The 22550-nt window shown below is 35.9% G+C and overlaps 1 protein-coding gene across 1 annotated transcript; it reads left to right on the top strand.

Annotated features, from left to right (window-relative positions):
* The first annotated feature begins 9428 nt into the window (after positions 1-9428).
* LOC131073509 (NADPH:quinone oxidoreductase) lies at positions 9429-22442 on the top strand. Its single transcript, XM_058009949.2, has 3 exons — positions 9429-9700; positions 9781-9972; positions 21917-22442. Exons 1-3 carry the CDS (start codon positions 9487-9489, stop codon positions 22228-22230), a joined length of 720 nt encoding a protein of 239 aa, XP_057865932.1. The 5' UTR covers positions 9429-9486; the 3' UTR covers positions 22231-22442.
* Positions 22443-22550: the final 108 nt, after the last annotated feature.

The raw sequence follows: 22550 nt of genomic DNA, 5'->3' as shown, positions 1-22550 counted from the left end.
CTTAAAGACACTTTTGAGGAGTTATTTGTAGGCACATATTACTAAGATGGTTACATTATTGAACAAGATAATGAGATTACCTAGTGCTTCAATTTTCATGTCTTGTATGTTTTAGTTCATTCGCACAATGCTACAAGATCACAATATGATTCATTGGTTCCAATTTTTTTAGATCAAAATATTATAATTATTTCTAATAAAATATTAAAAACAAAAGTAAATTAAAATCGTTAAAGCTAAAATTCTATTTGATTGTGTAATTTAAAAAATATTTTTCAATAATCTATAGTTAATTTAAATTTAAGAATCATAATTCTATTAAAAGAAAAATTTATAACATAATTTAAAAAATATTATACTAATTTTTTTTATTCAATTTCTTCAAAATTATTTAATCTTATTTTACAAATTAATTCATTATGTAATAAAATAAATTTTTAAATTATATTTTAAAATGTATGTAAAAATTCAAATTGTTTCTTATGTATTAAATCTAAAATTTTGAATAATTCATAATGACTTGTATCACAAAGTAAATTTATTAAAAACATGTATAATGATGAAGAAGTTACTTTCGATTTTTTTTAAGTAAAATAAAAAAAATATTTTTCAATAATCTATAATTAATTTAAATTGAAGAATCATAATTCTATTAAAAGAAAAATTTATAACATAATTTAAAAAATATTATACTAAATTTTTTTAACCAATTTCTTCAAAATTATTTAATCTTATTTTACAAATTAATTTATTATGTAATAAAATAAATTTTTAAATTATATTTTAAAATGTATGTAAAAAATCAAATTGTTTCTTATGTATTAAATCTAAAATTTTGAATAATTCATAATGACTTGTATCACAAAGTAAATTTATTAAAAACATGTATAATGATGAAGAAGTTACTTTCAATTATTTTTTAAGTAAAATAAAAATATAATATATTTCTTAAAATTTAAAAATTTAATAAAGTAAATGTGAGTAAAAAATAAATGTGAACATTTTATGAATATAGCCAATAAATGTAATTTATAAAATTAGTGTTTTTTTTAAACAAATTATCTAAATTGTTACACTAAAATAAATAATTAGATATAATAATGTCAATAAAGTTAGAATTTATTTATCACTACAAGATATTAAATATAAATAATATGTTATTGAAAATATAAATAAATAATATTAATTATAAAATATAATGATTAGTAGAAAATATTAAAATTTATTAAGTTTGATTTTTAAAATTAAACTTAATATATTTTAGAAATTAAAATAATTAACACTAAATAATATTCATTAACAAATGTTAAATATAAATAATAATAAAAAATTATAGATTACAAATTAAACAAATAATAATAAATTTAATATGATTTTTTTTTAATTAACATTAATGTAAAAAAAAAAAAAATTAATTAACATTAATATTCATTAGCACATATAAAATACAAATACATATAATAATCACCAAAAATAAATAAAAAATTATAAAATAAACATTAAAATTATAAATTTAATAAGTAATAATAATTTCCAGATTAAAACAATTTTAATTAACATAAAACATGTGAACAACATAAAATAGTGATTTCATTTCACACTATCTACAATGTGTCGTCGAAATAACAAGTAAAGTGTTGCACTCCCTCAATCACATTCGAATAATGAATGTGGGATTAAAACTACACCGGTAGAATCCTTATAACATGGAATCAAATTAAAATGCTCTACAACTTTCCCGCTCTCTGCATTTTTTGAACTTTGGCAATGGTTGTCGTGTTTGCAGTGGAGGGCCCGTCCTCCCTGGACCCTAATCCCCCCTACCCAACTGCATTGATGTCTGGATCTAGCACTCGTGCTTGGTTCTCAAAATGTTGGGTGGGTTCTTATGGACAGGGATTTTGTCATGGAGGTCTGCAATGCGGCTTTGCACGAGGTACGCTCACATGCAGAGAAATCACATGTGGCCACTAGCTTGGATTCTCATAATTTGGATCCCAAGACTGACGGAGTGGGGTCATTGTCTGGGGAGGCTCATGCGAGCACTTGGAAAGGCGCTCTTGTTGGAAATCCCAAGTCGGTGTTGTCGACTCAGCAACCTAAGATCACTGTCGGCGAGGATGGTCCTGAAATTTGTCTCCCCGATAATGTTATGGATAATATCACCTCCTCCCTACACCTCTACTTGGTGGGGAGATTCTTGGCCTTCAGACCCATGATCGACATGGTTAGAAGATGGGTTGGTTCGAGATGGAAACAAAAAGGTAGTGTCTCTGTCTCAGCTATGTCGAGTGGGCTCTTTTTATTCAGGTTCACTGCTGAAGAAGACTTTATTTTTATCCTCTTCGGTTCGTGGTCCTATGGTAAACATTGCTTGGCCCTCTCTTAGTGGAAGTCGGGGTTTGACCCTAGTGCTGATCTCCTCAGACTTGCTCCAATTTGGATTAGACTCCCTGGCCTCCCTTTGGAATTCTAGGATGATACCATTTTTCAGATGGATTGGCAACTCTTTTGGCCAGTTCGTTGTTGCTGACAATGTGATGATGCAAAAGTCCAGACTCGTTTATGCTCGCCTCTGTGTGAATGTGGTTGTTAGTAACCCCCTCCCTAACTTCATCTCTCTCAAATCAAAATGGGGAAAATGGACACAAGTTATTGTCTATGAGAATGCCTCCCTTTATTTCCAAAGATGTGCAAAGCATGGTCATGTGATAGCTAACTATCTGGCCCCTCTACCTCTAGAAGCCAAACAAAAGGAGAAATTGTCCTCCCCCTTGCCCCCCGGTCACTGACAAGATTAAGGACTCGGTTAAGGACTCATTGGAAAGGAACAATTCTCAAGTCCCTGTTGAGGATGGCTACCCCTTCCTAGAGGATATTCTTAGTATAATGAATACCCTTGACCCCATGCCCCCCCCCCTCCTCGGGGAACTGCTTGGGTCCAGACCTAGAAGAGGGAGAGATCAAGAACAGGAAGGACTGAAAGTTGAGGAAAGCTTCAGAGAGAAGGACTTCTTCCCTTCCCCTCTAAATGATAAGAAGGTGAATAAGGAGGTTACCCCCAATGTGCTTAAAATGTTGAATCCCAATACTATTGGGGACGATGGGAGGGGTTTGTGGTGTATTGGGGCTGCCCCCATGCCCCCCAAAGGGAACGGCCTGGGTCCGACTCTTTCTTCTACTGCTAGTTGTGTGAATTCCTCTAGGGAGATCACTAGAACCTTTTTCTCCCATGTTAGTCAATCTGCCCCGTCTTCGCTTGTTAAAAAAGAGAAAGAAGAATGGCAAGAACCAAAAAGAAAGACTAGAGGAAATAGGAAGGTCGACGTTGGTACTAACTCTAAATCGGGTAGACCTTCTGAGAGGACCCTCGAGACAAAGGCAATGGCTAGAGAAATTGCCAATGGGCGACAATTAACTCTGGAGACATCTCAAAAAGGCAAGAAATGAAGTTCCTTTCTTGGAACTTAAGGGGCTTAAACAGCCCTCAAAAGCAGTATGATCTTAAGAAATGCATTGTAACCAATAAGGTTGATATTATTTTAATTCAGGAAGTGAAAATGACCTATCAAAACTTTGCTTCTCTTGTGGATAGTTTGTGGCCTAGTGTTACCTTCTATTATAGTGAGTCGGAAGGCGCTTCGGGTGGTGTGGCGACTCTCTGGAACAAAAGTAAGTTGGATGGGACTGTTGTTGCCTTTTCTCACAACTTTTTTGCTATAAGGTTTACTTTGAATAACTTTTCCTAGTACCTTTTCAACATATATGCTCCCAACACTAGAAATGATCAGGCCCTAGTCTGGGGGGAAATCTCTAACTTCATGGCTGATAATAAGGAGGCCGCGTTCATGTTTGTCGGTGACTTCAACACCCCTGTTTACCCCTCGGAGAAGTTGGGTGGTCTAACCAATTATAGTGATAGCACACTTGACTTTGCTAGTTTCATTAGGAAAAATGACCTGTTAGACCTAGATCTTCAAGGGAATCCCTTCACTTGGTCTAATAACATAAAAGACTCTAATCTTATTTAGGTCAGTCTGGATAGAATTCTACTTTCAGCTAAGTGGGACCTCAGTAACAATTCCTCTCTCACGAACCTCCCTCGCACTATTTCTGACCATTCCCTAATCCTCCTTTCTTGGGCTGATAGGCCAATCTTAGGGCCCATACCTTTTAGGTATGAGATTATGTGGCACTCTCACCCAGAGTTTAAACAGTGCATCCAAAATTGGTGGAACACCTTTGTTCAAGGTTCTGCAATGTTTAGAGTTTCTAAAAAGTTGGAAATAATTAAAAGGGAGGTCAGAGCTTGGAATTGATCCTCTTTTGGAGATATCTTTAAGAGAAAGAAGGAGATTGATTCTAAACTGGACCAACTCTAGAGAGACATTGTTAAGGGGGACACCTCTATGGATATCCACAAAGAGGAGGAATGATGGAGGCAAAAATGGAAAGACATTATGGGCCTCGAAGAGATTTACTCGAAGCAAAGATCCAGAATCCAGTGGCTAACTAAAGGGGACAGGAACACCTCCTTCTTTCATAGGTCGGCATCTAAGCATAAGCGGAGAAACACTATTTGTTCCTTATTCAATTACAAGAATGAAGAATTGGTGGGGACTAACGAGATTGAGGAATGGGCCTCACATTTCTTCATTAATGCTTACACTATCGACATGGTGAGAGAACCTACTGAATTAAGTGATAAGTTGCTCAACCTTATCCCTCCAGTCCTGAATGACACTGACAATGAGCTGCTAATGTGTCAAGTTACCAAAGATGAAGTTAAAGAGGCAGTTTTTGCTATGGCTACCGCCTATAAGGCCCCAGGCCCTGATGGCTTCCCTCGGCCTTCTTTCAGGTGTTTTGGGAGATTGTGAAGTATGATTTGATTAAATCCACCAGGGATTTCATTCGAATGGGGAACCTTCTGAAGAAATTGAATAATACTTTCATTGTGTTGGTTCCCAGAGTTCCCGATCCAAACCTTATAACTGATTTCCGTCCTATCAGTCTGTGCCAAGATCTTTTCTAAAGTTGTTGTTAACTGAATCAAACCTCTTCTTGATAGATGTATTAGCCCCTCACAAAGGGGTTTTGTTCCTAGTAGGTAGATCCTCGATGCGGTCATCACTACTCATGAAGTCATTCATTCCATGGAGAGGAGTCGCAACCCATGTATGACTTTTAAACTTGACATATCTAAGGCTTATGATAAAGTTAACTATAATTTCCTGTATGCTATCCTATCCAAGTTGGGATTCCAGGAAAGATTCCTCAAAGTTATCAAGGTGGTTGTGGAAAGTGCTCACTACTCGGTGATGGTCAATGGCACTCCTTGGGGTTTTTCAAGGTTGGGAAGGGCCTAAGGCAGGGAGACCCCCTATCACCTTACTTATTTATTATGGTGGCAGAAGTTCTGAGCAGGAACTTCTCCTACTTGATCAGGAATAGAAGAATCTCGGGTGTGAAAGCGACTTCTACCCTTCCCTCGATGGTTATGCAACAATTTGTTGATGACACTTTCCTGTTTGGCCATTCTTCTATTGTTGAAGCTAAAGAATGGAAACACTTGTTGGAGGATTACACCAAGGCCTCAGGACAACTTATTAACTATAATAAGAGCAAAAATTATTTTTTCAACACGGATAGGAATCTCCAAAGTAAGTTAATCCAAATTCTTTGATGTTGTTCTTCTAATCTCTCTGATTCCTACATGGGTCTTCCCCTCACGATTAAGGAGGTCACTCCCCAGTTTTGGGACTCTATTTTGGAAAGAATGCAGAAGAAACTTGCTGGATGACAGGTAAAACTCTGAGTAGTGCTGGCAAACTCTAGCTTTTGTCGGCTTCTCTTCAAGGTATCCCTGTATATTTTCTATCTTTATTTAAGATCTCTATTGCTAGGGCTGAGAAACATGAAAAAATCCAAAGGAGATTTCTGTGGACTAGTATGGAGGAAAAATCTAGACCCAGTCTTGTCAACTGGGAGGTGGTTTGCAAACCCAAGTATATGGGAGGCCTAGGGATTAGAAAAATTTCGGACCTGAATAAGGCCTTGCTGACTAAAATTGGCTGGAATCTTGCTATGGGCAGTGCTGACTAGTGTAAGATTATGTGGGCTAAGTACTTCAACCACACCCCCTTTTCTTCCCTTTTATCCTCTCACGACCTCCCTTCAGGCTCTAAAATATGGAACAACATTGTCAAAAGCCAAAACGACTTAAGGAAGACCTAAAATGGTAAGTGGGCAATGGTGAGAAGATTAGATTGTGGGAGGATGACTGGATTGGAGATAGACCCCTGTCCTTTACTCACTTCAACTGCCTCATGGGAAGTATCAAGGACTCACTTGGTCCTCTCCTTGTGAATTACATATCCCCCCTTCATCGTTGGAGGAGGCTTTCTGATGGCCTGGGGGATAACACTCATTTGAGTCATTTGGCGAGGGATCTTCAGTTGATTCTTGAGGAGTTCTGGATTCCCCTATCCCCCATGCTGACAAGTTTTTTTGGGCGAAGAATTCCTCCAAGTCCTTTAATGTCAAATCGACCTACAATCTTCTCATCACTCCTACCAATGATTGCTACAGTTGGAGGAAAGTTTGGAATTCACAGCTTATTCCAAAAATTATTTTTTTCTCGTGGACAACTCTCCATGGGAAGATCTTAACCATTGATAACCTTAAGAGGAGAAGCTTTTTGATGGCCAATTGGTGTGTGTTATGTAATAGTGCTGAGGAAAGTATCAATCATCTCTTTATTCATTTTCCTTTTGCCTCCATGGTCTGGTACAAAGTCTTACAGAAAATCAACATTGCTTGGACCTTCTTAGAAGACCCGCAATAGTTTGTCATCAACTGGGAGTGCTCGTCATCTCACCCCACAATCAGACAGTTATGGAAACTTATCCCTCCTCATATCTGTTGGAACATCTGGAAAGAAAGGAATAATCGGATCTTCCGTGATACCAACAACATTGTGGACATTGTGGTCGGTATAACAGATAAGCTTCTTAGGGAGAATGCTCTGGTCTGCAAATGGAAAATCCCGCAATACGCCCCTTTGGAGATGGATTGTAGTTGGGTTAGGAAATAGAAATTGCCTGACAACTTCCTCCACTATGACAATTCTAAAAGGTTGGAGAGATTCAACACTAGATGGTCAGCCCCTTCCCCCTCATGGTTTAAACTCAACTTTGATGGTGCCGCCCGCAATGGGGTTGCGGCGGGAGGTGGAATTATAAGAGACAATTTGGGTAATTTGGTCTTGGCCTATGCTGGCAATTTTGATTCAGCCTCGAGTAACCTGGCTGAAGCCTTAGTGCTCTTCTAGGGTCTTAAATTGGCTCTCACTATTGACTCTAAAAGATTGGTCATTGAAGGAGATTCTAAGCTGATCATTGAGGTGACCAAAGGTGTTTCTGGGATTAGCTGGAAGATTCGCAACATTCTCAAGGACATATGGTCTATGCTTATTTGGCTGGATGAATTTCATATTCAACATATTTATAGAGAGGGCAATACAGTGGCTAACTCCCTGGCTACGGCGGGCCTTGAGCTGAAGGGTATGAGGTGCTGGAGACACTTGGCCTCTCTTTCGGATAGACAAAAATCCCTCATAGGGAGAGATCTAAACTATCTTATCGACCAATGACTTTCTATGGTTTATTTTACGGGTGGATATATTGGTCTATTTGGGGGACCATGATAAAGTAGGAAATTCAAATTTGAATTGGTCTGATTTTACCACGGTGGCCAAGGGTGGTCCCCATACTCTGCACCGCTTTGACCTGGCGATGACGTGCTTGCCCACCTGTACAAGTGAGTGTAATGTCGACGATTTGCAGCTGCATCCTTTAATCATTAATATGATAGGCCGTATTAAGTACAATAATTATTGCTTAAACTGGAGTTCGAGAATTTTCCAAGATGAAGCTTTATGCAAGATGGCGGAGGTGATAAGAGAACCAGGGAGGTTTGGGAGGTGGACTGAGAATTTGAAGCTTGAAACTCTGGACAAGCATTTCAATAGAATTGCGAAATTTGCCTTGAAGGTCATGCATTCCTCAGCCACTACTATGTGTCTTCTGCATTAGGAAAAAGAGAACCAGGGAGGTTTGGGAGGTGACGTCACGAAGGACCTATTCGAGTTCCTTGCGGATGATTGGACCAGACTGCTACTTTCCCAACACATGGAGACTAGAAAAAATGAATAATGGGTGCCTTTCTCCATTTTTGCTTATGGTTTCATTGCTAGATCTGTTGGATCCTGGTTTTGTTTAATTTCCTCATCAGCCCTGTGTGGCTTTTTAAGACTTTTTATTTCCAGGTACTGTCATAAGAACAATATGCTTATTACTAGGGTTAGTTGGTTTAGTGTGGGTTTCTTTGTGGATATTTGCATTTTCATATTTTACATGGACAGGTTTGCCATCAAACTTGTGATGTTCTATAATAGTAGGTGGAATATGTTTTTGATAGTTAAAATAGAGATTCGTTGATACTTTGTCGTTTGTTTGTTGTTAATGTGCTAATAATGCTCTCTTTGAGACTTGCTTTGTACTCTGGATCAGCCCCTAGTTTTGGTTTTTTTTTTATCAAAAACATGGAATCGACAATCGTGAACGGAACGAGAACGGAGTGTGCCTGCACGGACACCTAAATGGGGTTAAGGAAAGGCCACAAGAGAACGGAGAAAGGCGGGTTAAATGGGCCCCACACTAACATGGCCACATGCTTAGTGTGAAATGTACTAGCCATCCCCATTTGGTGTATTGATCAGTCTTACACAACATCAAATTTGGAATATGTAGTCAAAATTATTGAATTACATATATATCTTATGTTTTATATTGAGGGATAAGTTTATATTTTTATATATTATTTTATATAAATTATAATTGACATAATCATTACATCCTTTTTGACATAACTATTACATCTTTTTTTGGTAGGAGAGTTTCATAAGACAATTTGAATGAATAACCATAATCAAAAAATTTAGAAGACCAATTTGAATGAATAACTATCACTAAAAGATTTAGAAGACAACTTTGAATGTATAACCATCCAAAAAATTTAAGAAAACAAATTTTGAATGAATAACCATAAAAAAAAATTTAGAAGATGACTTTGAATGAATAGCTATCACCAAAAATTCAAAATAACTTTATATATACAAAAATGTTTCTAGAAAAACCTGTTTGAATTTTGAAGGATATGAACAATGGAAAATTTGTTTCAAATAAGACAACTTTGAAGGAATAACCAAATACAGAGGGTTACCTGAAACATGTGTACTGGATTATGATTTAACCACATATATATGAGTTAATTGAAATGGAAAGAACCGAAAAAATAGGTACCTATCACTTTCCACAATGAATATTGAAATGGAAAGAACCGAAAAAATAGGTACCTATCACTTTCCACAATGAATATTGAAATGGAAAGAACCGAAAAAATAGGTACCTATCACTTTCCACAATGAATATGCTGCGCACTACTGCTGTATCTGCTGGTCTCTTCCAAAAATGCCCCAATCCATATAAACGGCAAATAATAAAATTCAATTACAGGCGCTCCAAGTCGATGTCAACAATGGCAAGTGCAGATAGCTTGCCAGAGCACGTCATGAAGGTGGCAGCCATTTCTGGATCTCTCAGAAAATCTTCCTTTAATCGGGGTTTACTTCGTTCTGGTAAGTCTAAACAAGCTTAAATTACAAAATCCTGGTTGCCATTGTTGCGTATTGATTGAATGCTGTTTTCATGCGTAAAGCTGTTGAGATTGCGAGGGAAAGCATACCACATATGGAGATTGACATCTTGGAAATTGGGCATCTTCCATTTGTAAATACCGACCTGGAAGTAGACAATAGATTTCCTCCATCAGTGGAGGAGTTCAGGGCCAAGGTTCTGCAGGCTGACTGCATACTCTTTGCATCTCCAGAGTACAATTATTCTGTATCTAGTAAGCTTTCTAAATCGCTTCTTCATGCAAATAAAATCCATTTTTAAATAATGTTTTACTCATTTTAATGACGTTTTAAGTAGTTAAAGCAAAACAGGGCAACTATGGGATAAGTTTGTTTACATTTTAAGGAACTAAAGTTGCTGTTCTGTAATTGAAGATTCAAGCATTTGTAATAGTGCCCACTGCCCAACACGAAACTTTGATCCCATAAAACGTTTCCAGTAGTTTGCATTCCTAGCTGTGTATCCAAAACTTTTTTCCATATCAGGAACTCCTAGTGAGGAACTGGAAACTTTGCAAAATCATCTCCTCCAGTTTTCATTCGTTTTCTAGGAGTTTTTAGATAATGCTAGAACTCATCGTTTTAGACAAACCCATTGTCTTTTTTAAGAGTTTTTGAATGTTACACAGAAGTTTTCCAAGAGTTTTTGCAAGTCTCTTTTGTTTATGGTACCAGTTCCTGTGGATGCTCTGATTCCTATCATTCCATATTACCAGAAATAAGAAACGAAACTGCAGCAGCAGAGGGGAGAAACAGGATTAATTTTTAGATTTACAATAATAAAACTAATAAAATTCTATATTTTAAAAATATATTTCAAAATTAAAATGAAAATAATTTTAATCTTCATTGATTAAAATTTATAGTGATACCCTCTTTAAAAGATTTATTAATTCATTTTCATGATGTTTTTGTCCCTCCAGCTCAATGGTATTAGCACATTTGCCATCCAGACTTTCCTAATGCTTGTCTCAGCTTTTTAATCTTCACTTTTGACCATGGTCCCTGTTGAATCAAGTCTTCCGAAACTGAGTTTATTGTTAAAAAATTGTAATTTAATTATTGGTGTTGACATGCTCTTGTAAGGTGACATATTATGGCTTCCTCCCCTTTTTCTTGGGGAAATAGATCTGATCTATTATTTATGACATCCTTATTAGCTGCTTTGGGTGCTTTGTTATGTTCCCTGTTTGATAATATCAGTTGTCAAGAGTCTGGCTTCTTGGAACCACCCTGCAACAAATATCTTGATCATAAGCCAGATTAGGGACCTTGTCTGTCACCCTTCCCTGTACGAGCTGATTCAGCATTACTTATGGAATTGACCACTTCTATGCGTTCCTTTCAAAGAAAGGGAGCCTTGAATTAATGCTAACTATTGCCTACCTCAATCTCTTAGGACTTAAAGAGAGTTGAACCCCGAGACATTATATGCAACAGAGGGCGTGACTCCTTCGATGCCCTCTTTGCATCCTTACCATCTAAAATTTTCCATTATTCATTGTCCATAGAAAGCGTGATCATCCTTTTGTACAGGCTTTTGCACCATAAATCTCCTGTTCTTCCCTCCAAGTACATTTCTCTACCCTCTGATTTTATAGATATGCACCATACAGACTGATCCCTTAACTAAAATTCTAGCTGCCTCTAGAAGTCTAGGAAAGATTCAGCAGAAGAATCTGTGGAAACCTGAAAGGTAAATTTCAATTTCAACTCATGGTCTTCAGGTTGCAGATAACAAATAGTGTGTGCAGGTTTCTACATTTGGAAATGCAGTGAATTATATCCCAGATGCATATGTGTGGAAAAATGGTGACTTAACTATCTATATATGCCCCTTTACACCACTCAAATTAGTTGGTAGCAAGATAGCTTTTGGTTATGTAAACCAGCTTCTGCTGGTTGTTGACAGGGAACCGAGTTTTTGTAAAAAATCCTTGATGCCAGTTTGGGATTTCGAATTTGAAAAATACAATAAAAAATATACATAAATTGCGTTAGTCCTAATTTCTAAAAGTCAAATCCTGTTCAAGTTGGAGAATCGGCCAAAACATTGGTTAAGAACTTAAGCGGTTTGGAATTTGAGATTTGGAATGACGAATGGTGGGAATTGGGATTCAATGAGGATACTATGATGTCAATTTGAAAATCCAAATCCTGAACAAAGTACGGAAACTAGTTAAGTCCAAATCCTTAAACCTTAAACCTGGCGAGGAAGAGTAGTTCACAAAAATCCTAGTTTGGATATTGAAGATTTGGGAAAATGTGGATGCAATGAATACAAAATTTTCAAAGCTGGAGCATATTAAATATATTAAGGCTCATTCAGAAATTGGAAACTGGGAAATGCCAATGATGAAACTGGCATAATGCAATCTTGATATATGAAAACTGATAAACAAAAATTTCCTAAATCCTGTTTTCTAAACCGTAGAAAAGGAACTTAATGTTGGCATGAAAACCTGATACCTGAAATCTGAATGAGGTGACAAAACTCACTTATTCTCACCAGGGCATTTGGGATTCGTCATTCTGAATGTACTAGAAACAACAGACACATGTTAAAGGTCATATACCAGATGCCTTAAACACAATTAGAACTTGATAAAATAACCAAGTCGCATGAAGACTTTGGAAAATAAAAATTAGGAATCAGGAGCAACGAGCTACAGCTGATGGCATGTTTGAACTTTCAAATCTTGGAAACCCGAACAAAGTTAGACAAGCAGCCAAATCAGAGTGGTACATGGTTAGTTCTTATCCATTTAATCTTCAAATTGATGGTTAGAAGTAAAGTTTCCACTACATAGCTATATAAAACTATTTCTGGAGCTGTTGTGATTCCTTTCTTTCTATTTATAGAAAGTAAGCATTTGTAAAGAGATGGGTGTCTTTTGGGAGTTACATGGATAATTTTCTGTTGCTTATTCTACGATAACTACACAAAGTTTCTAATTAAGCAGAAGAGTTTCCCCCTGAAGGGCTGATATTACTTTTGTGATGAATGTTTTTTTATATTGCATCTATTCTGTCTCAATTTCTACTTAGGATTAGAATGGAAACTGAATAAAGGAGTCTAAAACTGAAGGATGCAACCATTAAAAAGGCTCTAAGAGGACACAGGAGCCTTGCACACATTCCCCTTTGCATCAGAGTACAAAGAACTTAAATGGTTTTACAAACCTGTCTCTATAAGATTTAAAGAACAGCACGTGCTTCAGTTAGCCCATTCTCTGGTTCAGACGCAATCTCGCTATTAATCATGGACAATATGCAGTACTGCAGCAGTACTCTTACACTATCAAAGAAGTCTTAGGATGTCTCAGCAAGGCAGGCATCTGAACCACAGATATCTCTTTGGAGCAACAGACGCAAGTGAGAACCAAAGGCAACATGCATGTGTCTTGGATGGCTTTCCATTCCATCATTTGGGTGAATTAGGCATCTCACATTGTCCCTTCTTTATTCAAGCCTCTTCCATTACCAATTCTTAAATGAGAAGCCAAATTAACTTGAATGTGGCCCACCTTTGATTAATACCGGCACACACAGGTTGCTAACAATTCCTCTGGTTTTTGCCCTCAATCCCAAGAGGTAATTATTTTTCCAGGAATCTGCATCCCTCATCTCAACACCCAGCTTTTGTATTGCAGTAGACGCTGAGCATTACTTCATTTCATATGTTCAGTCCACACAACCTATACCACAATCCATCTCCAAAGCTTTATTAGAGGAGGAAAATGCCTAAACAAGGCAACAGGCTGAATCTCCTGAGGAACCATCCATATTCCTTCATCAAGTTTTCCTGAATTCCATCCTGATGTTCAAAATCTGATTCAAACCACTAATACTATTTAACAATCTGTCCCTTGTGGTTATTTTCCGACTGTCTTTTGGCTTTCTGCCTCGTCACTTCTGTGTTCTGTACCCCTTTCAAATCTCTTATTCCGGTTGATATCTCCAGTCAAAAGTGTTAACCTTAATCAAAAACATGTCCCTTGTCATCCCAACACCAGTCCACCAACAGTTTCAGCCACAGCCGCAAAAATCTTTTAGGGAAAAAATTGGCAAACTAGAAGATTCAAATTTTTTCAAAAAGTTGAGATTAATTGGGGAATAACATGGATTTTCGAGTGAGGAAAACCACCAAAAAGGGAAAAAACCTGCTGTTTTTTAAATTGGTGAAAATCCCCTAAAGCAGGACATAATAGTTAAAGGCAATAATAATTGAATATAACAGTCTTAAAAGGCCATTAACAAACTACAGTCAAAATAAACAAAGATGGCCAAGAATAGCTAGTAATAAGTAAATATAACAATTTCTAGAAGGAATATAACAAACTACTTTCTCTAAGTAAATAGAGATGGCCAAGAACAGCTACCAACAATAACTGAATGATTTCTGTTCGAAATGCTTGTCAATGAAAAATTTATCTACATATATTCTTAATCTCGTGTTAATTATCAATCAATCGATGATCCTCATTGATTTATTCCCACAAAAAGGTGACCACAAGATAACTGCCTAATGAAAATCACAATTGTATGCTTAATGATCAACATTACAAGGCCTATAACTAAATGTTTTGTGGTAGTCTACTCTCGTGAACATGTTGAACACTCAAATCAGTGAATTGACAATTACAAGCAATTATGGAAACATTTAGAGTTCATTAAATTCTACTGTAGGTTGTTTGACGAACACTTATATTTGAATTGTGTTGGAATATATGGGACAAAGAAAATCAAAACTATAAATAGGGACCAGTTGTGTTGTTTACTTCAGTTTATGTGTGTCTAATAGCAAATGTGCCAGCCATAGCTTAAGTCGCAACAAAATGAACCAAGAATTTGGTGCCACCAATGTATGCCCTAACCCGCTTCTGAATGTGTAAAAAAATTCAAAACACACAACAAACAAATTCGAAATTTATCTTGACAAATAATATAGGACTTCCAAAATCCTTAACCCCCCAAAAAACACAAAACAGTAAAATATCGTGGAAAATGGATCAAATTTGTAGTAAATGTGATTCATAGGATTTAATTGTGTTTAAATTGCAATTCAACTGGAAAATTAAAAAATTGGTCAAAACATGTTGACCACAATGCTTTCAAAAAATGGTGATTTATTTGGCTAAAACTTGCATCCATTGGCATTCCGTGATTAATCATAAACTTTTACTGTTTTCTGTTCTTTGGACTCACTATCAGCATTTGCCCCCTACCTCTTCTCAAATCTCTAATTGGCAGATAAAATGGAACTTTTTGATGCACAATATTACTGCCCTCCTTACAACTCATAACTCACTCATAACTCAGCAAGCTCAGCTGATGCATCAAGCTGCCCAAAATCATGACCAGCTCATTAGGCAACATCAGCAGCAAATTGAGCTACTCCGACTTTAGCTCCATCGTGCTCAAGCTTAACCGTACTATCCAGAGAACATTCATGAGGTAGATGGAATGTATGCTTGCACAAACTTCACTATTCATCATAATGTATAGTTTTTGCTTTGCTGTTTCTACCCTCTTGTACAACTAATAATTGTAGTTTGTGCTTGTTTCTTAGTGTGCAGTAACCCCAGAGCTTTACACTTCACATAGGGTTTATCATACACTGTATGCTAATACTTTTTGTTTCACCGCTTATTAGCACTGTTATACTGATTCTTTAAATTCCTCTAAATCAGTATAATAACTTTTGCACTAATGAATTGTAAAATGAACCAAGCATTCAATATTGGGAATTTGTCAAGAATAACAAATAACACACACGAGGTATATTAAATATACTCAAGAGAATACCTTTAAACCCTTAAGTTATTGATGCAAAAACTCATATCTCAGTATCTCAGTATTTCATATCATTGCAAAAGTTACCCATTTACACGTAATGTAACTTAACCCACCACTTACCTTTTTGACCTAATATAACCAAACAAGAATTATGCACATCGCATGTCACCCACTCCATAGACCCAATGTATATCATAATATTAATAGAGTACACAACATGTACTCCCTTAGCATGGTTCACCATTGAAGTGTGGAAAAACTGAATAATTGCAGTTTATGTGAATTGTTGACAATTGTTATCAAGCTTGATTGTCTAGCCTTTTATATGAGATCTTCCTACACAATGGTCTTCAATGTTGCTGCATAAGCCATAATTGTGCTCTTCCAATATTGTGATTATTCATGATTACGGCTGCTTTGTTGCTCCATGACATGCTCTTTAATTTGATATGTTGCAGCCTTCGTAAACTCTTCAACCTTATCGTACACGTTATTTTGGAATTTGATTAGGTGAAGATTTTGAGATTCCTTAATAAGCAACCAAGACCTGCTTAGGCTTTTCTTTTAATTGTGCTCTTCCAATATTGTGATTATTCGTGTCTATTGTTGTTGCTAAAAGGTATATATTCATTATTACTGCTGCTTTGTTGCTCCATGACATGCTCTTTAATTTGATATGCTGCAGACTTCGCAAACTCTTCAACCTTATCGTACACATGTTCTTTTGGAATTTGATTAGGTGAAGATTTTGAGATTCCTTAATAAGCTTGTACACATCTTCTTTTGGAATTTGATTAGGTCAAGGTTTTGAGATTCCTAAATAAGCAACCAAGACCTGCTTAGGCTTTTCTTTTGATTCTATATCCTGCTCTTCTTCTCATTCTTTGTCATGTTCTTCTTCATTTTTTTTGACAGTAAGGGATTTGTGTCCAAATCATGTACAATGTATTTCTTCACCTTGCCTGTTTGCTCATGACGCATGTTATGCAGTACTAACAAGGTTACTTTTTTGTGCTTTTCTAATACTAAGCATCTCAATTGTTGTTGCTTCCTTCATATTTTGTATACCCATACTTGTTTCTTTGACATCAAGTATTTATGAATGATGGTTGCTTGTTTGTTGCTCCATGACATGCCTCTCTAATTGTTGTTATTCATGGTGATGTGGATATCGATATGCTGCAGCCTTTATTTACTTTTCAACCTTATGCTACACATGTTCCTTTGGCTTTTGATTCGGTGAAGGGTTTGAGATTCCTTTACAAGCAACAAGTCCTGCTTATGCTTTTCTTTTCATTTTTCCTTCTTCCCTTTTTTTGATATGGTAGGGAATTTTTGTCCAACTTGGACACAATGCCTTTCTTGACCTTGATTGTTTGCTGATGTTATGCAATACCTTACAAGCTTAGTTTCTTCTTCCTATACCAAGCCTCACGAACTTTTGCACAACAAAATCAATGGTTCTCAAAGTTTCAAAGTTAAACCACGGATATCCAAGAACAATATATATGCCATCTGTTGCTACATCATAATAATTGAAATAAAATGTCAATTGTAAATTTAAAATCTTCATATACTTGAACATTCTCAACATATACCTGTGCCCTTGATATTCCTTGCTTAATTTTTTTAGTTACATTCTTTTTCTTCAAGCATTTCCTAGTGACATCTTTCCCAAAGTTTCAAACAATATTCAAGAATGATATCTAAAGATTATAAACCATCCGTAGTTGTGGCCTGAGAATGCAAAACATAGTTGTCTATGGTAAGCCTCTTAAATATTCAAATATTTGAGCCTTCTTTGTAATTACCCATATCTGCTTGATATTCCTTGATTGAAATGTCAGTTGTCTTCCCTACTTATTATTGATGAAGTTATACCACCTACTAGGATTATTGAGATGATGAAATTCTTCTTTTGAATGAATAAATAAATCTCTAACGTTGAAGTTTTTTTGATTGTAAACCAAGTACCCGGACCTTTTCATGGTCTTTTGGGCCAAAGGTAGGGTTTTCTCATCTTTTCTCCTTCATGAATTTTATGTTAAGCTTCATTTTGTTCAAGACAATACTTCATTTTTATTTCTTTTTACATCTATTTAGAAATGCTACCATCTCAGCTTTGTCCAAATCAAATGATATGTAAGCGATCTCTTACCTAATTCCAAATCCCTATGTGTAGATGAAATTATAAATTGATGATTTGTAAAATGTTATTCTTAAAAATAGACTACATTCTCTCACCTCATAAATTTTCTTTACATCAAATGCATCCATTCTAATGAATCGCCCTTTAATTAAAAGCTCTGGTTAATTACAAAAGAAAATGAAATTGACTTATGATCTAGACGAATCTTAAAATGATGAAAAATGACACTACTAGTTCCTTTTAACTCACCCAAAAAAGTGTAATATCCCTTGCCAAATTTGATTGAAAATTTCTGATTTAATTGCTCAAGGAATATTGTCAAACACTTGTCATGAAACTTTTGTATTTGCTGATTGTGGTTTCTTTTTTATATTCTGATTCATGAGATGATAATATGCATTCATTAAACTCAAAAGGACATATATCAAAGTCTGAAGTTAAATGAGAATGCAATGTAACACCTACCACTAACCTTTCAATGACAATGTGTGACTGAAATCGTATGAAATATGCATCTACAGCTGTTAGACACTTCTACGAACATTTGGCATGCATTCTAAGAGACCAAAATGCACTTACAACAGATTGTCATTAACACAAACACTTGTAATACATACATGTAATTCCCACGTGCCAATGAGTGGTACTAACAGCAATAAATGTAGCCTCCAACAATCTAAAATCGCTCTTCAAACCCCTTTGAATTTATGTAGATTAACTTTTCTAAGATGCATTAGTACTGTAGCGATTTACTATTCACGGATACTGTAGTGATTTACTATTCACGGGTACTATAGCACACTGTTCACGGGCACTGTAGCAGCAAATAAATCTCTGAATATAATCTCTTTCAATCTGCAAACAAACTCTGAAATAAACCCTCCAATTAGTTCAATATTGACTCTTGAATGAAGCCAACTCTCACAAGCATAATCAAATGATATCGCACACCCTCTATATGTTGTTACAATGAAGAAGCCACACTCTCCAAACCCTTGGTATTCTACACTTCAATGCTCTAGAGAAACTTCAATCAAAAACTCCAATCACATAATGAAGTTTGATTCCTTTTGCACACTTATATTTCCTCAAGAAGTTCGAACTTTTTCAAAAAGCTCTTAATTTAATTAAAATGTTATAATATTTCATTGGCATCAATAATGTAATTAAACCTTGGGTTATGTACTCATAAATTATTAATAAACTTGGCCCCCTTCTCATGATAAATAGACCCTCATTTAAGTGTTTTATAATATAAAGTCATATAATCTCCAAATAATTAATGTTTAATTGACCCAATTAAACATTAATTTTGAACATCGTCTGAACTAGGAGCTAACATGAGGAGACTACATATGACCATACCCCTTTTACTAAAAATAGTAGGGGTCCATCTCTAACATCCCAAGACTTACTAAAAATAGTAAGTAGAGCAAATGATGTCCGAATGATACCAAACGAAGACCAAACTGAAGCACTCTGAACACTAGGGATGATACCAATCCTCAAAAGACCCTCTAACCAATCCCATTAGCCTACGAGGGTCAGGGTAATAGGCTAATCCTCACTAAAGAACTGATGTCAACAAAAGGGGACATCACAAAAAGTAATTTAAATTTGTAACACGGTTTTCTATTATTAAATATGAGTGGTATCAAGAAGGGTTCAAATTCCAGAAGATTTGAATTAAAGTTGTTTTTACCTACAAACCTAAGTTTCAAAGGGTAATCTCTCACATGTGCTTGTGAGTTTTTATTTGCCACCTATTTTATTGTATTAACCGGAGTCTTATGATTGCACTCCTTTGTCACTTAGCTTAATGCCACACTAAAGAATCCTGTGACTTGGATGCAAGTTTTTAACACAAGATATGTTTATAGAGGTCAACAAAGTTATGCAAAACTCATTTCAAGATTACATGCATGTTTAGCATGCCATGTACAATAACAATCCTCAGATGATGATTACATGTTGCAATTTTGTAATATCCCTTGGCTAATCTGACCCTGTTTCGCTTATTTGAATCCCAAGGAATATTGTCAAACACTTGGCATACAATGTTTGAAGCAGTTGTTATGAATTTTTTTATTGTCTTCTTTGGGTTTGTAGTCTGCAAATGAAGTTATGGAAAGCTTCTAACAATGCAAGGTTGTTATAGAAATGATATACTAGTTGTTTTAGACCTTTACACACACATGTAATGACTGAAAGTAACTAGTACAGCTAGTTGACATTAAGACAAACACTTGTCATGCATCCCAATGTATACCTACAACCATTAGGCATTTAAGCAAACAGTTGGCGTGAAAGCTAAGTGGCTAATCAATGTTGAATGTTACCATGAATGTGGAATATGCAACTTATATCTCCATTAAACATATGCAACCTCCAAGTATTTCATGATATAATCATAATAGCAAATGATGCAATGAAGTAATGATTAATGACCATAGATAGAAAGCCTGGAATTTCAATGGCTGCCTTGATATATTGGTTTGATTCTCCTCATATGCAAAGCCCTTGTCAAATATATATAGTTGTTCACCTTTCTAAATCCCCTTTTATAGAATTCAAACTACTATAGCGCATTGTTCATGCGCACCGTTCACGACACTGTAGCGCATTGTAGTCTTTTTCAATCTGCAAACAAACTCTGAAATAAACCCTCTAATTAGCTCAATATTGACTCCTCAATGAAGCCAACTCTCACAAGCATAATCAAATGATATTGCACACCTTCTATATGTTGTTACAATGAAGAAGTCACGCTCTCCAATGCCGACAAGCCTTGAATCCTGCAGATACCCTTGGTATTCTACACTTCAATGCTCCAAAGAAACTTCAATCAAAAACTCCAATCACATAATGAAGTTCAATTCCTTTTGCACACTTATATTTCCTTAAGAAGTTCGAACTTCTTCAAAAAACTCTTAATTAACATTAAAATGTTATAATATTTCATTGGCATCAATAATGTAATTAAACCTTGGGTTATGTGCTCATAAATTATTAATAAACTTGGCCCCCTTCTCATGATAAATAGACCCTCATTTAAGTGCTTTATAATATAAAGTCATATAATCTCCAAATAATTAATGTTTAATTGAGCCAATTAAACATTAATATCTCCATGAATACTCTGTATTTTCGAACGTCGTCTGAACTGGGAGCTAACAGGAGGAAACTGCATATGACCATGCCCCCTTTACTAAAAATAGCAAGGGTCAATCTCTAACATCCCAAGACTTACTAAAAATAGTAAGTAGACCAAATGATGTCCGAATGATATCAAACGAAGACCAAACTGAAGCACTCTGAACACTGGAGATGATACCAATCCTCAAAAAAAACCCTCTAACCAATCCCATTAGCCTACGAGGATAAGGGTAATAGACTAATCCTCACTAAAGAACTGATGTCAACAAAAAGGGACATCACAAATTTTCTTGGGAAAAGTATTTGACATATACAATTGCCATCTTCTTTAGGACAGAATGTGGCATTTCGTTACTTACCCTTTTCTAATCCCATTCATTCCTAGCGAATTTTTATTTTCTTTTAATTGATCAGACCTTTGCCAATATCCCTGTGTACATAGTCGATTGAGCAGCATTTATCAGCTATTTGCAGAGTCCTGTGTTGCAAGAAACGTGAGGGGGCGGGAGCTATATTACACCCTTGGGTTCGCAAGCCCTTTGCAATGAGAAACGTCTTTTGGGAACATATTTTTTCTATTTTTCACTGCCCAGAAATCTCTCGCAAGCGCTACTTCTACCCCCACATTTTGGGCCCATTTCCTTGAGACTGAAAACAATGGTGGTGGGAACGTTGAAGAATAAATTTTTTTAAGACAATATCGAATGCGAAGTGAAAAATTGAGCAGAACGTGAGTAGGTTTAAAGTAACATATAGTTGGTCTGAGTTTTCCTTATTCAGAACACCCATCTCTGTGTTTTGAATCCCCATTTCTTTCTCATTTCAACATTATGTATTATCTGTATTATGTCTGCATTGCAACACACAATCATATTTTAACACATTGCTTAGAAAAATGAAAATGCGTTACTTAAAACAGTGTCTAATTTGTTTCTTATGCTCAACCTCATCCAGCTCCGTTTTTAGGTCCACAGCAATTGCCGTCTCCCCAGACCCTTTTTTGTGTTTGATTTATACAAATCTAATGTTTATTGTATATGGCTCCATATTTGCAGGTCCTTTGAAGAACGCCATTGACTGGGCTTCCAGACCTCCCAATGCTTGGGCCGACAAGCCTGCAGCTATAATGAGTGCTGGGGGAGGATTTGGCGGCGCACTAGCTCAAAACCATTTGAGGCAAATTGGGATTTACATTGATTTGCATTTTATCAACAAACCTGAGCTTCGCATCAGAGCATTTGAACACCCCACAAAATTTGACGGTGATGGAAATCTTGTTGATGATCAAATAAGGAAGGAGGTGAAAGAACTGCTGCTATCCTTGTCTGCATTTACTCGCAGACTTCAAAACAAAGAAGTACCAAGTTAAATATGGCAATGGTACATGGGCAATTACATTAAATTTGACCATTTATGCGTTCATAAAGATGAAATAGCCGTTTGCGGCTCCTCCTAATTCAATGATTGAATATAGGAAGTAACAATATTTAATTATTGCTAATTAATTAGTATATCTATATTTTAAAAATATATGTAAAATATGTTGAGAGATATCTTATAAAATAAATGTTCTTCTAGCTAGAGACAAGTGGCGAGGGTTCTATTTTATTTGGAGTAATAAAATAACACCTCCACAAAAGCTGAAACATGACATATTTCATTCATTTACCCGTCATTTGCATGTCAAAT

The sequence above is a fragment of the Cryptomeria japonica genome, chromosome 1, assembly GCF_030272615.1.
Source record: "Cryptomeria japonica chromosome 1, Sugi_1.0, whole genome shotgun sequence".
Taxonomy (NCBI): domain Eukaryota; kingdom Viridiplantae; phylum Streptophyta; class Pinopsida; order Cupressales; family Cupressaceae; genus Cryptomeria; species Cryptomeria japonica.
The sequence above is the reverse complement of the archived record's forward strand: the minus strand, read 5'-3'. Positions and strand labels throughout refer to the sequence as shown.

Excerpts from the sequence above, each read along its gene's own strand:
- LOC131073509 (XM_058009949.2), top strand. The coding sequence starts at position 9,487 with ATGAATATGCTGCGCACTACTGCTGTATCTGCTGGTCTCTTCCAAAAA. Across the intron at positions 9,701-9,780 it reads TCGGGGTTTACTTCGTTCTG|CTGTTGAGATTGCGAGGGAA; the intron begins GTAAGTCTAAAC and ends TCATGCGTAAAG. Across the intron at positions 9,973-21,916 it reads GTACAATTATTCTGTATCTA|GTCCTTTGAAGAACGCCATT; the intron begins GTAAGCTTTCTA and ends CCATATTTGCAG.